Source organism: Salvelinus alpinus, chromosome 16 (genome assembly GCF_045679555.1).
Source record: "Salvelinus alpinus chromosome 16, SLU_Salpinus.1, whole genome shotgun sequence".
NCBI lineage: Eukaryota > Metazoa > Chordata > Actinopteri > Salmoniformes > Salmonidae > Salvelinus > Salvelinus alpinus.
The window spans coordinates 10,589,187-10,604,035 of record NC_092101.1 but is presented as its reverse complement, the minus strand read 5'-3'; the positions used below and the strand labels follow the sequence as shown (position 1 = coordinate 10,604,035).

The window sequence follows — 14,849 nt, the reverse complement described above, 5'->3', positions numbered from 1 at the left end:
CAACTACAAATTCCTAGGTGTCTGGCTAGACTGTAAACTCTCCTTCCAGACTCATATTAAACATCTCCAATCCAAAATTAAATCTAGAATCGGCTTTCTATTCCACAACAAAGCCTCCTTCACTCATGCCGCCAAACATACCCTAGTAAAACTGACTATCCTACCGATCCTCGACGATGTCATTTACAAAATAGCCTCCAACACTCTACTCAGCCAACTGGAAGCAGTCTATCACAGTGCCATCCGTTTTGTCACCAAAGCTCCATATACCACCCACCACTGCGACCTGTATGCTCTAATCAGCTGGCCCTAGCTACATATTCGTCGCCAGATCCACTGGCTCCAGGTCATCTATAAGTCTTTGCTAGGTAAAGCTCCGCCTTATCTCAGCTCATTGGTCACGATAACAACACCCACCCGTACCACGCGCTCCAGCAGGTATATTTCACTGTTCATCCCCAAAGCCAATACCTCCTTCGGCCACCTTTCCTTACAGTTCTCTGATGCCAATGACTGGAACAAATTGCAAAAATCGCTGGAGACTTATATTTCCCTCACTAACTTTAAACATCAGCTATCCGAGCAGCTAACCGATCGCTGCAGCTGTACATAGCCCATCTGCAAATAGCCCGTCCAATCTACCTACCTCAACCCCACATTATTTTTATTTATTTTTCTGCTCTTTGCACACCAGTATTTCTACTTGCACATCATCATCTGCACATCTATCACTCCAGTGTTAATTTGCTAAATTGTAATTACTTGCTACTTTGGCCTATTTATTGCCTTAACTCCTCACGCCATTTGCACACAGTGTATATAGACTTTATTTTTCTCTATTGTGTTATTGACTGCACGCTTGTTTATTCCATGTGTAACTCTGTGTTGTTGTTTGTCGCACTGCTTTGCTTTATCTTGGCCAGGTCGCAGATGTAAATAAGAACTTGTTCTCAACTAGCCTACCTGGTTAAATAAAGGTGAAATAAAATTACAAAATAAAATGTAAATTGTCCATGTAGCCATTTGACGAATGTTCAGCAGTCTTATGGCTTTGGGGTAGAAGCTGTTCAGGTGCCTTTCGGTCACAGACTTGGTGTTCCGGTACCGCTTGCCGCTAGGTAGCAAAGAGAACAGTCTATGACTTGAGTGGCTAGAGTCTTTGACCATTTTTGGGGCACCAGTGATGTACATGGCCCCAGTTCGTCCCCAGTGATGTACAGGGCTGTACGCACTACCCTCTGTAGAGCCTTGCGATTGGATGCCGAGCAGTTGCCATACCAAACAGTGATACAGCCAGTCAAGATGCTCTCAAATGGTGCAGCTGTAGAACTTTGAGGATTTGGGGGTCCGTGACAAATCTTTTCAGCCTCCTGGGGGGGAAGAGGCGTTGTCGTGTTCTCTATACAACTGTGTTGGTGTGTGTGGGCCATGATAGACCCTTAGGGATGTGGACACAGAGGAACCTCTAGACCTGCTCTACTACGGCCCCGTTGATGTGAATGGGGGTGTGTTCGGCCCTCTGTTTCCTGTAATCCACAGTAAGGTCCTTTGTCTTGCCCACGTTGAGGAACAGGAGGTTGTTGTCCTGGTGCCACACTGCCAGGTCTCTGACCTCCTCCCTACAGGCTGTGTCATCGTCATTGGTGATCAAGCCTACCACCGCTGTGTCGTCGGCAAACTCAATGGTTATGTTGGAGTTGTGCGCGGCTACTCAGTTGTAGGTGAACAGGGAGTACAGGAGAGGACTGAGCACACACCCCTGAGGGACCCGTGTTGAGGGTCAGCAAGGAGGATGTATTGTTGCCTATCCTCACCACCTGGGGGCGACCCGTCAGGAAGTCCAGGATTCAGTTGCAGAGGGAGGCGTTCAGTCCCAGGGACCTTAGCTAACGGATGAGCTTGTAGGGCACTGAGCTGTTGAACGCTGAGCTGTAGTCAATGAACAGCTTGGGGAGAATTCATCGGCAAGTGGATAATCCGCCTTTACCATCAGTCTTACTGGCGAACGTGCAATTACTGGAGAATAAACTGGATGAGCTCCATTTGAGACTATCCTACCAACAGGACATTAAAAACTGTAATATCTTACGTTTCACCGAGTCGTGGCTGAACGAGGACAGTTGGCTGAGTTTTCCATGCATCCTCCCGTAAGACGAGGGGTGGTGGTCTGTGTCAATTTGTCAACAAAAGTTGGTGCGCGATCTGTAATATTAAGGAAGTCTCGAGGTTTTGCTCGCCTGAGGTAGAGTACCTCATAAGCTGTAGACCACACTATTTATTAAGAGGGTTTATCTATATTTTTCGTAGCAGTCTATTTACCACCAAACAGACGCAGGCACTAAGAGCTGTATAAGGCCATAAGCAAACAAGAGAATACTCACCCAGAAGTGGTGCTCCTAGTAGCTGGGGGCTTTAATGCAGGAAAACTTCAATCCGTTTTACCTCATTTCTACCAGCATGTTACATGTACAACCAGAAAGAAAAACTCCACACACAGAGACCCTTACAAATCTCTCCCTCACCCTCCATTTGGCAAATCTGACCCTAATTCTATCCTCCTGATTTCTGCTTACAAGAAAAGAAACTCAAGCAGGAAGTACCAGTGACTCGCTCAATACAGAAGTGGTCTGATGACGAGGATGACAAGCTACAGCCTTAATAGCACAGACTAGAATATGTTCCGGGATTCATTCGATGGCATTGGAGGAGTATACCACATCAGTCACCAGCTTCATCAAAAAGTGCATCAACGATGTCGTCCACACAGTGTCCATACGTACATATCCCAACCAGAAGCCATGGATTACAGGCACAATCTGCACTGAGCTAAAATCTAGAGTGGGACACTAATCTGTGTTTCAAGCAGACCACCATAGTCCCTGTGCCCAAGAACGCCAAGGTAACCTACCTAAATGACTACCGCCCCGTAGCACTCATGTCTGTGGCCATGAAGTGCTTTCAAAGGCTGGTTATGGCTCACAACATCATCCCAGAAACACTAGACTCACTACAATTCACATACCGCCCCAACAGGTCCACAGATGACGCAATCTCTATTGCACTTCACACTGCCCTTTCACACCTAGACAAAAGGAACACCTGTGAGAGAATGCTGTTTACTCTATGTAAACTGGAAACCATATATCCTGAGGCTGCATTTATTGTAGCTTGGGATTTTAACTAAACTAATCTGAGAACAAGGCTTCCTAAATTCTATCAGAATATCGAATGCGCAACACGAGCTGGTAGCATTCTGGACCATTGCTACTCTAACTTCCATGATGCATACAAAGCCCTCCCCCGCCCTCCGTTTGGCAAATTTGACCATGACTCCATTTTGTTGGTCCCATCCTATAGGCAGACACTAAAACAGGAAACGCCCATGCTCAGGTCTATCCAACGCTGGTCTGACCAATCGGATTCCATGCTTCAAGATTGCTTCGATCACGTGAACTGGGATACGTTCCGGATAGCCTCAGACAACAACATTGACATATACGCTGACTCTGTGAGCGAATTTATTAGCAAGTGCATCCGAGTACCCACAATGACTATTTAAACCTTCCCGAACCAGAAACCGTGAATGGTTGGCAACATTTGAGTAAAACTGAAAGCGCGAACCACCGCTTTTAATCATGCCAAGGCGACTGGAAACATGACCGAATACAAACAGTGCAGCTATTCCCTCCGCAAGGCAATCAAAACATGCAAAGCATCAGTATGGAGACAAAGAAGAGTGGCAATTCAACGGCTCAAACACGAGATGTATGTATGTGGCAGGGTCTATAGTCAATCACGGATTACAAAAAGAAAACCAGCCCCCTCGCGGACATCGACGTCTTGCTCCCAGACAAATTAAAACAATTTCTTTGCTCACTTTGAGGACAATACTGACACGGCCCGCTACCAAAGCCTGTGGGCTCAACTTCTCCGTGGCCAACGTGAGAAAAACATTTAAACGCGTTAAACCTCGCAAGGCTGCCAGCCCAGACGGCATCCCTAGCCGCGTTCTCAGACCATGCACAGACCAGCTGGCTGGTGTGTTCACGGACATATTCAATCAATCCCTATCACAGTCTGCTGTCCCCACATGCTTCATGATGGCCACCATTGTTCCTGTTCCCAAGAAACATTTGAGTTATATTTACCTTTTTTACTACCGTTTTATACAACTTTTTCTGCATCAAGCTCTTATATTATTATGTGTCAGGGAAAGCTCATTGGATTCCCAGTTGTGCAGTTGGCTCTTGCTTGGGCCTCAACCTGACCCGAGGACAGCCAGAGAACTGTTGTGATGTGGCCTTCACACTCATGACCAGAGGAGGTTTAGGCTTTGGCGTGTTTCTCCCTAATACAAACTGTAATTTCTGGGGCAGCAGCACTGAGCACAGCTCCGCGTCCGTACAAATACAACAAACTGATCTTATGAAGAGCGAGAAGATCTGTTCGGCGGGGGCATTTAAAAAAAAAAACAATTACATCCTATATCCCAGATGAACGACACGGCAAACGGCAAAACCAAGCATGCGTTTCTCCGACGAGAAATCAAATCTCTTGTTTTTCAGGTTAGTGATTCTTCGGGGGGGGGTGAAGACAAAGCATGGTGTGCACTGTTAATGGAGCCTACCGGGCTGTGAGAACGGGAGTTGAGTATATGAAGGTGGTGGGTTGCATTAAAGTCCCTGTAGTGCTTGAGGGGCTGTAAACAGGAATGCTTTGTGAGGAGGGGGGGTTGGGGGCTGGTGGGTATCGTAGTGGCCCAGTAGTGCAGCTGGCCTGGAGACACTGAGGGGGGTATTGTGAGTGACAGATACTCACTGAGCCCAAGGGCACTTCTCATGCAGAAAGGGATGACAGCTCGGGAACTGAACACAGGGGTAGGCTAGGGTTGGAACAATGACAGAAGACAGGGCTGAAACCCAGAGGAATTCCAGAAATGAATTTGATGGAAGGAGAAGTGTAGATTATCTATTTGAATATGTGAAATGAATAAGAGATTTACATAACCATTTCACCTGCACAGGCTGAAAGAGTCTAATGCAAGAGACATGCAACAATTCAGAATTGCCTCTTGCAGGGTTCATACACATTTTGACAGATGGAATTTCATGACTTTGAACCCAATTTTCATTACCAACAATTGGCAGCGTCTCTATGTACCATCTCCTGTCGTTGATCAAGGCACTTAGCCCCCCCAAAAAGTAGTATACCTGTTAGGCAACTATATAAAACACATGTGGCCAACCCTCAGACTGGAGAACTACTTTGTGTGCAGGCTTTTCAACAAGTCTGCTCAAACACGTCAGAGCCAGTTTATCAAGGCCCAGTTGAGCAGCTCATTTCTAAAATGTGGTTTGTTAAGAGGGGGACTGGAACAAAAGCCTGCACCCCCATTAGCTCTCCTACCTAGAGGATGGTTGACCACCCTTGATAAAAAACATTGAGGGGCCTCCCGGGTGGCGCAGTGGTCTAGGGCACTGCATCGCAGTGCTAGCTGCGCCACCAGAGTCTCTGGGTTCGCGCCCAGGCTCTGTCGCAGCCGGCCGCGACCGGGAGGTCCGTGGGGCGACGCACAATTGGCATAGCGTCGTCCGGGTTAGGGAGGGTTTGGCCGGTAGGGATATCCTTGTCTCATCGCGCTCCAGCGACTCCTGTGGCGGGCAGGGCGCAGTGCGCGCTAACCAAGGGGGCCAGGTACACGGTGTTTCCTCCGACACATTGGTGCGGCTGGCTTCCGGGTTGGAGGCGCGCTGTGTTAAGAAGCAGTGCGGCTTGGTTGGGTTGTGCTTCGGAGGACGCATGGCTTTCGACCTTCGTCTCTCCCGAGCCCGTACGGGAGTTGTAGCGATGAGACAAGATAGTAATTACTAGCGATTGGATACCACGAAAATTGGGGAGAAAATGGGATAAAATATTATTATTTTTTATTTAAAAAAACATTGCAACATTAAAACCTAATACGTTTTAGGCCTTTTAAAATAATTTGCTCATTCAACATATCAAAGACCAAATGGCTAATGGTAGGCAACAAATATTTTTACTGAGCTGACGCAAGCACACAAATGTTCAGGAAATGTAACTTTTCTAGTTTACTCATATTTATCTTAGCTACCTTAGAAGTGTTTACTTTGCAGACGGACTAGCATCTATTAAGTCGCAATGTCCCATACATTGGATGCCCAAGTATTCAGACCCTTTACTCAGTACTTTGTTGAAGCACGTATGGCAGCGATTACAGCCTTGAGTCTTCTTGGGTATGACGCTACAAGCTTGGCACATTACTTGGGGAACTTCTCCCATTATTCTCTGCAGATCCTCTCAAGCTCTGTCAGGGTGGATGGAGAGCGTCACTGCACAGCTATTTTCAGGTCTCTCCAGAGATGTTCGATTGGGTTCAAGTCCGGGCTCTGGCTGGGCCACTCAAGGACATTCAAAGACTTGTCCCGAAGCCCGTCCTGCGTTGTCTTGGCTGTGTGCTTAGGGTTGTTGTCTTGTTGAAAGGTGAACCTGTGCCCAAGTCTGAGGTCCTGAGCGCTCTGGAGCAGGTTTCCATCAAGGATCTCTCTATACTTTGCTCCGTTCATCTTTGCATCGATCCTGATTAATCTCCCAGTCCCTGCCCACAGCATGATGCTGCCACCACCATGCTTCAACGTAGGGATGGTGCCAGGTTTCCTACAGATGCATTCAGGCCAAAGAATTCAATCTTGGTTTCATCAGACCAGAGAATCTCGTTTCTCATGGTCTGAGAGTCTTTAAGTGCCTTTTGGCAAACTCCAAGCGGACTGGTTATGTGCCTTTTACGGAGGATTGGCTGCCATCTGGCCACTACCATAAAGGCCTGATTGGTGGAGTGCTGCAGATATGGTTGTCCTTCTGGAAGGTTCTCCCATCTCCACAGAGGAACTCTGGAGCTCTGTCAGAGTGAGCATCGCGTTCTTGGTCACCTCCCTGACCAAGGCCTTTCTCCCCCAATTGCTGTTTGGCCGTGCGGCCAGCTCTAGAAATAGTCATGGTGGTTCCAAAGTTCTTCCATTTAAGAATGTTGGAGGCCACTGTTTTGGGGGACCTTCAATACTGCAGACAATTTGTGGTACCCTTCCCCATATCTGTGCCTCGACACAATCCTGTCTCGGAGCTCTACGGACAATTCCTTCAACCTCATGGCTTGTTTTTTCTCTGACATGTACTGTCAACTGTTGGACCTTATATAGACAGGTGTGTGCCTTTCCAAATAATGTCCAACTAAATGAATTTACCACAGGTGGACTCCAATTAAGTTGTAGAAACATCAAGGCTGATCAATGTAAACAGGATGCACCTGAGCTCAATTTCGAGTCTCATAGCAAAGGGTCTGAATACTTCGGTAAAAAAGGTATCTGTTTTGTATTTTTCAAAAAAATCTAAAAACCTCTTTTCACTTCGTCATTATGGGTATTGTATGTAGATTGTTGAGGATTTTTTTTTAAATGTAATCCATTTTAGAATAAGGCTATAACGTTTTTAAAAATGTGGAAAAGGGGAAGGGGTCTGAATACTTTCCGAATGCACTATGTCTACAAAATACGTTTTGAAATCACATAGCCTAATCCAAAAGAAAGGCTACATCTAATCTTTATTCCTAAAATGTATGTTCACGATTCACAAATTATTTTGATTCACCGCGATTGAAATGAATCCCAACAAATACAATGCCGAAGTGAATCGTACGTTTTGTCAAAAATAATTGTTTAAATTAATCATTCAAAAAAGTAAATCAACTTTGTATAACCGAAAGACGGTTGAAATACATCTCTATCATATGTTATAGGCTAGGCCTACCTGCTGCTGCAATGTCCGACTGTCTCTCTCTCCTTGAGCAAAGGCCGCACGTCATTCCGATCCTGGCTAATATTTTGATTTTTATCTGATTGACAAAATGTTTAAAAACTGTGCCTAAATAAACTACATTGACAGACATTATTAAATTCATTTCCATGAGTTTCCCAAAACTTTTCCAGGCCTGGAAAACACCATTTAAAAATTCCATGACTTTTCCTGACCGTAGAACACTGCTCTTGGTGCAATTGAGTACAGTAACCATTTAAATAGATACGGCACCAAAATTCCATCTTCATGGAATTATCTTAAAACCTAATCTAGCAAGTAGTCTATTGACCAGGGAAGTAGGCAATTTGAGAACTGTTTATTTATTTAGCATTTTAGGATTAGCATTTTTGAGACCAATCAATGAGAGCTAAGCTCTGTCACCCTCCAAACCAATTTGCGGCAATGTGATAGTCGAAATGGGACAAATTGATACAGCCTGCCAAAGTTAATCATGAATAATATCTTATTACCATAGTAACAACAAAATGATAAATTAGTTCAAAGAGCAGCAAAGTCAAGCCAGTATCTGGGAGCATCACATTAGAAGGGTCTAAATCAGACAAACAGAATATGGGCACGGAAGAGCATCACAAGTAGAATGAACTCAAATCCAAGCATGTTTCCATGGCAGCTCATCCCAGTGAACATTTGTACAGCATTGTCTGTGGGTTAGCACGCGTGGGTGTCTGATTAATTCTAGTCCGACGCTCCTGATGCTACCTTTGATTGCAGAGACTCACTAAATGCCACTGCAAAGCTAGCTGGAGTGCGGGCCAAATATGACATAAAAATGGAGCTGAAGCACCTTGAGAAAGACAAAGATCCCTCATCGAAGATTTAATTACATCCTTCAGAAGGACTGAACTGTTGTTCATTGCGGGCCTGATTGGAAGATAATGCATTAGTGGGATCCAGGTGAGACTTGACAGCGGCACAGCCTCTGAAGAGAGCGATTTTACCCCTGAGACTGGGACAGTCTGTCTGTACCAACTGTGGCTTGAGCTGCAGAATACGTTTTTCATGTTTCATACAATCATACAGGCTCTTTAGAGAGAGAAAAAAAATCAGTATAGTGCATCCCTGCAATTGTAAAAAGAGTAATTATCAAATATTCTTCTCATAGTACATTTGAGATATAAATAGGCCTAGTGAGCAAATAATTGAAATATTGATAATGATGTCAATTTAAGTTTTGTGAATCGTGAAATACCTGACAATCACAGAGGAAAGATGAAAAATCAATCTTCATTCTGGCAAAACAATCCTTTCTTTCCACAGACATCAGTGACTTCCAATCTCAGAGACAGGCCAACACCATTTTTCGAGACTTCCAATTTGAACCTCCATCCAACTTTTGTCATTGGTTTTGATTGATCCCGACAGAGGAACTCTAACTGTAATGTGAATTGGCAGTGTAAGTGCCTTTCTGAGGAGCAGACTCCAAATAGCTTTCAATCTTTTTTAAGCCATGGTTCAACAGCAGCACACCTTTGAAAGATCACACAGGGAGAGTAAAAGGTTGTGAAAAATCTACGTTTCACGCTTACTCCCAACAAAGTGCCACACAGACTGGGAACGGAGTTATTTGCAATTTAGCAATAATCTGAAGACCGACAACTAGGAAGAGTGTGTGCGTGTGTGAATGAGTGCAGACTACATGTAATGTTAAAGTGAAGAGGGTATGACACTTAACAATATCAAAACTGGTATCCAGGAGTTAGGCTACCAGGGAACCACACAAACCAAAACATCCTTTATGTTCGGAGGAAACGCTCGTTTAAAATGACATTCAGCCAAGTATATATATATATATATTTTTTTTTTAAATAAGAGCACAAAAGTTTAAAATTTAAACTTGAATTCTTGCAGAGCAAAAAGGCATGATCTGTCTGCCTTGGCACCCCAGACACCTGAGTATTAAGCTTTGACTAAGTCAACGGCAACTTGCCGGATAACGTTTCTTATACTGTACACGTCCTACCAAAAACATTCACTGTGAGCCTCAAAAAATGACTTGAAAATACACAAAAGCAGAGAACAGCCCTCTCTTCTCCCAATAAATCCCTTTTCCTGCAGTACAACCCAACCCAGTGTCGTCTTGTCTAGCGTCACGTGCAATTATGAGTCACTGTCAATTATGAGTGTCACCGTCAGAAAGCAGAGTGAAATGTGTCCTGATTTATACCACCATAACCAGCCGCGGCACAATTACTTGGGATTCAATCAGCATTAGAATCATCATTGAGGGGAGATCGGCCCATTAATAACACAGACGTCGAGCACTACGACACTACGCCCCCCCCTGGGATTTTAGCTGGCTATTAATAGCACCTGCCACCCAGTCTATCAATATCATTACATCCAATAAGGAAGGGAGCCCACTCAAAGAATTACAATGAATGAGTGAACGCTCACCAGGATATTCTCTGTCACATAACCTTCCTTACTTAAGCTAGTGTTGTGGTATATTTAGGAGCTCATCTGGACTGCTGCTATTTTCTGCCTCCATGGGAGGCAGGGGGGCTGGGCAGACAGACAGACAGACAGACAGACAGAAGACAGAGAGAGAGAGAACTGAGGCTCTGGGTTAAAGACGCAAGGCGAGGGTAAATTTACACCGGCAGGCAAGAGACGACGACAGCCCAGCATAAATACATGTCAAAGGAGAAGCCTGTTCCGTTTCATTCGGCTTAAAAAAAAAAGAAAAAATAAGAATAATTGTGCCCCATGCGCGAGCGGTAACCTTTAGTTTATGGATCCATTTTCCCGCTCTCTTCAATCCCTCTATTTCAGGCAAATGATCACTGAGTGCGTTGTATTTTAAGACCCTCTCCTGAAAGGAATGAGTATTGTTTTATACACAAAAGTGAGGGGCTGTCGCCTAGTTATCCTCCTCACAAGTCCTCATACAAAAAAATATATTAGTCACTTGGAATTAGCTCTAAGGTAGTAAAAATCATGGCTGCTCCAAAATAGATTTTGTGCCATGATCTACCAGCCGTTGGATAAGAGACTAGGCAGAGACCAGTCAAGGTGGAATGAATGAATTGGGGCTGTGGGGTTAGGGGTTATGTGGGTGAATCTGTCAGACAGACTACAGAGAATGATGCTTCACATTAGTTGTGGCATTTTAGTGCCAGGACAACAGTGGGGCTGATAGGATCAGCCTCTCTGTCTGACACATGGTCTCTACACGCCCCACACTGGGTGATAGAACCGTGATCTGTGTAGTAAAAGGAGGTCACACACTGACTGGGCTACTGCCTAGTAGCACACATATTAAGGCCAGGATGCCAGAGATCCACTACTGTACATCTCTGAAGGCTGGAGAAATAAACGTGTAACTAGAACACTGCTGTTCCGCCACATACTATAGACACATTTTGTACTTGTGCAGCGAGAGATTGAAAATGTTATATTTATCTTAAGCTAATAGTCAACTTAATTGTATTTAAATTCTAGCGTTCAGACAGTCCTACATTTGAGTTTGACCCTTTTCTAAAGTCCCAGATTTTGATGGTCCATACAGCTTGTTGTCAGACACTCAAATCCGAGTGTCCCAATGTCCCTTCCCTATCCCCTTGTCAAACCAAATCCCCAAAAAGTATTATTTAACCACGAGGACTGTTCAATTGTGCCAGAGTCAACAACAGTGCCTTTTTACTGTGGGAAAATTCCTGCCATCACCCATACTTGGCATCAGAACCAGCATACCTCCATGAGAAACATAAGAGAATTAGCTAAAGGCACAACAACTCTGCCCGCTGTGGGATCAGACCATCCACATTCAAGTTGAACTGATCAGGGCAAACTCAAGTTGAATTCAAATGATCCGGATAATTCAAGATGCACCGAAACAATCTGGCAAATTCTAGTTGAACTGAAATTACCTTGACGATGAGATGCTTCTGATGTTTCAATGCTGTTTCTATGTCAATCATGTCATGGTGAAGCCAATGACACATTTCCAAATTGTGTGGACCATGAAGTTTTTCCAATTCTAAAACGGAAGGCTCTTTATGGAGCTAATTTACTGGCCTGTTGTGAGAGTCCTTCAGTCTCTCCAGGGGAACGAGGGACAACTGCAAGGTGGCACCTACTGGAATAGGTATGAGAGAGATTCCCTGCAGGGCACGTTGATGCAAATCATTACTACACTTTCCCGACCCCAAGTTGAAGAGCATGTTTTTCACACCAACATCTTTAAGGATTGTCTCAGTCTCTGCACTCGAAATGACAATTTGCATGATGGTTATACAGTACACGTATTTGACTAACTCGTGTTCATTTCTGCAACACTTACATTTTCATTACAGCCAACATGCGACCATTGTGAAGGCAACTTCTCAACCTTTACACTTCAGAGAACAGAACTGGAGAGTACATTCAAATACATGTGGGAATCACTAATCGTGTGCGAGTGCGTGTCTTTAAGCATGTGATTCATTGAGAACAGCATGTGTGTGTGAGTGAGGTGTTAGTGTATCGGTGAACATCTTTGTGCGTGAGATTATGTCGATAAATAGGTGTGAGCTTGTGTGTGTCTCATCGTGTTTTTGTGTGTATCAGTGCGCGCGTGTGCCTTTCTCTCCTTACCTTGGTGATGAGAATGCGGTATTTATCCAGCAGGTCCTGGTCACTTTGGCAGCCTGAGAGGAGCTGCCAGACCTCAGCCCTGAGGGCCTCAGGGACCCCAGGCTTCACCAGCGCCGTCAGGCCCTTAGGCCGCACAGACAGGTTCCCATGCCTGACACACACACACACACACACACACACACCCACCACAGAGGTAGTTAAGAATCTGATATGAAGAAATTGAGTTCTACTCTTCATAAAACAGCAATTCTTATCAGGGTAAGGCCATCTACAGTACAGGCATGGCGAGGATATCCATTATCAATGTTGCGTCCCTGGATCTGTTTTTATGAGGAGTGAAATGGAGTCCCCTTGAAATAAAGTTATTAATGTGACCACACATACGAAAGCAATGCAAACCAATAATGAAAACCAACATACGAAAGGTAATGCAAACCAATTCACATGATCAGAAAATGTATACATTGAACGCGTTTCATTCAAATAATCAAACAGGAAGCTGTTCTCTACAGCTTCCTGTTGGACTTGCATTTAGTCTCTTGTGAGATACACCTACGGTTAGTTACAAAGCATAGGGAGAAGAAAATGACGTGTATATGACAGTCGCATAAAGACTGTTGTTGTACATCAACAACGGATGAATCTCAGTGAAAGGAGCAGCCATATGGTACATACAGTATGACTTATATTGTCACGCATATGAAGGCTTTATGAATTTTTATGACCGCACCATATCTCTACTGTAGAAAAAGTGTGCCCATGCATGCAATCCATCGTCATCATCATCCTCCTCCTCAACTCAATGATTCCATACATTTTCAGTACAACTGCCCAATTGTGGTCATCATGACTGCCACACTCCCTGTGAGTCTTACCATCTGTTGAGGATTCCACCCCAGGACTCCAGAATCTTCTCAGGGCAGTCTTTGGACACGTCGCCGGTCCCACTGGAGATCTCGCTGTCACTATCTGCCGAAGACACAAGGACTGGAGTTTAATATCAGAGGCCAGTTTGTCATCTCAGGGGCCACTGTATAACAACTTGAAATATCAAAATGAGCCCCAATCACAATCGTCAAAAGATATCAATGTGGGGCACCCCCTCATTTGAACACTGCTATTATCGTTAAAAACGAACAATTGAAATCCAAATTGAAATGGAAGTCATCAAGCAGTTTGTAGAAAAATGATCTAATGTGATGGTGCTACATTAGTGCAGTGTTAAGCCAGAGCTGCAGTCCCCTGGGCTGCTGTGAACTGGGCTGCCTTACTGCTCTCCTCTCATGATGGAGCTCTGATTCCCAATAACAGCTGAGAGAAGTACCCTTATTCACGTTTTAAAACACACACACACACACAGACGTTCGTCTGGCTCACACACTCAAGCACGATGAGGTCTGAAGCGGACCTGGCTGTCTCACACATTGAGTGGCTGTGGAGCAGACAGCTCCATGCGGGCAGGGTGATTGGCTATAAAGGAAAAACCAGCATGCCTTTCCGAAAGTATTCACACCCTTGACTTTATCCACATTTTGTTGTGTTACAAAGTAGGATTAAAATGGATTTAAATGTAATTTTCTTGTCAACGAGCTACACAGAATACTCTAATGTCAAATTGGAAAGAGGAATAAAAATTAAAAAATTGCATTATTATTGGAAAATGAAACACTGATATATCTTGATTAGATAAGTATTCAATAAACGTTATGAATAACCTTTGGCACAAATACAGCTGTGATTCTTTCTAGGTAAGTCGAAGCGCTTTGCACACCTGGATTGTCCAATATTTGCCCGTTATTATTCAAAATAAATATTCAAAATCTGTCAAATTGGTCAACGCTAGACAGCCATTTTCAAGTGTTGCCATTGATTTTCAAGCAGATTCAAGTCAAAACTGTAACTAGGTCACGAACATTAACTAGGTCACGAGTTTAAGGTTATTGTCCTGGTGAAAGGTGGATTTGTCTTCCGGTACGGGCCTTCTGAGTGGCGCAGCAGTCTAAGGCACTGCATCGCAGTGCTAGCTGTGCCACTAGAGATTCTGGGTTTGAGTTCAGGCTGTGTCGCAGCCGGCCGCGAGCGGGAGACCCATGGGGCGGTGCACAATTGGCCTAGCATCGTCCAGGTTAGGGGAGGGTTTGGCCAGAAGGGATGTCCTTGTCCCATCGCGTACTAGCGACTCCTGCGCAGTGCACGCAGACATGGTCACCGGGTGTACGGTGTTTCCTCCAACACATTGGTGTGGTTGGCTTCCGTGTTAAGTGGGCATTGTGTCAAGAAGCAGCGCGGCTTGGTTGGGTTGTGTTTCGGAGGACACACGGCTCTTGACCTTCGCCTCTCCCGAGTCCGTACGGGAGATGCAGCGATGAGACAAGACTGTAACT

At 44.7% G+C, this 14,849-nt stretch overlaps 1 protein-coding gene across 5 annotated transcripts in view; it reads right to left on the bottom strand.

Annotated features, from left to right (window-relative positions):
• Positions 1–14,849, bottom strand: part of LOC139540774 (rab GTPase-activating protein 1-like) — a 181,494-nt gene that overhangs the window by 104,595 nt on the left and 62,050 nt on the right. For all 5 annotated transcript variants that reach the window (XM_071344726.1, XM_071344729.1, XM_071344728.1 and 2 more), the window contains exons 12-13: positions 13,341–13,434; positions 12,466–12,616 (exon numbers count right to left, since the gene is read on the bottom strand). In XM_071344726.1, the coding sequence (XP_071200827.1) occupies positions 12,466–12,616; positions 13,341–13,434 (245 nt within the window). The remainder of the gene's footprint in view (positions 1–12,465; positions 12,617–13,340; positions 13,435–14,849) is intronic.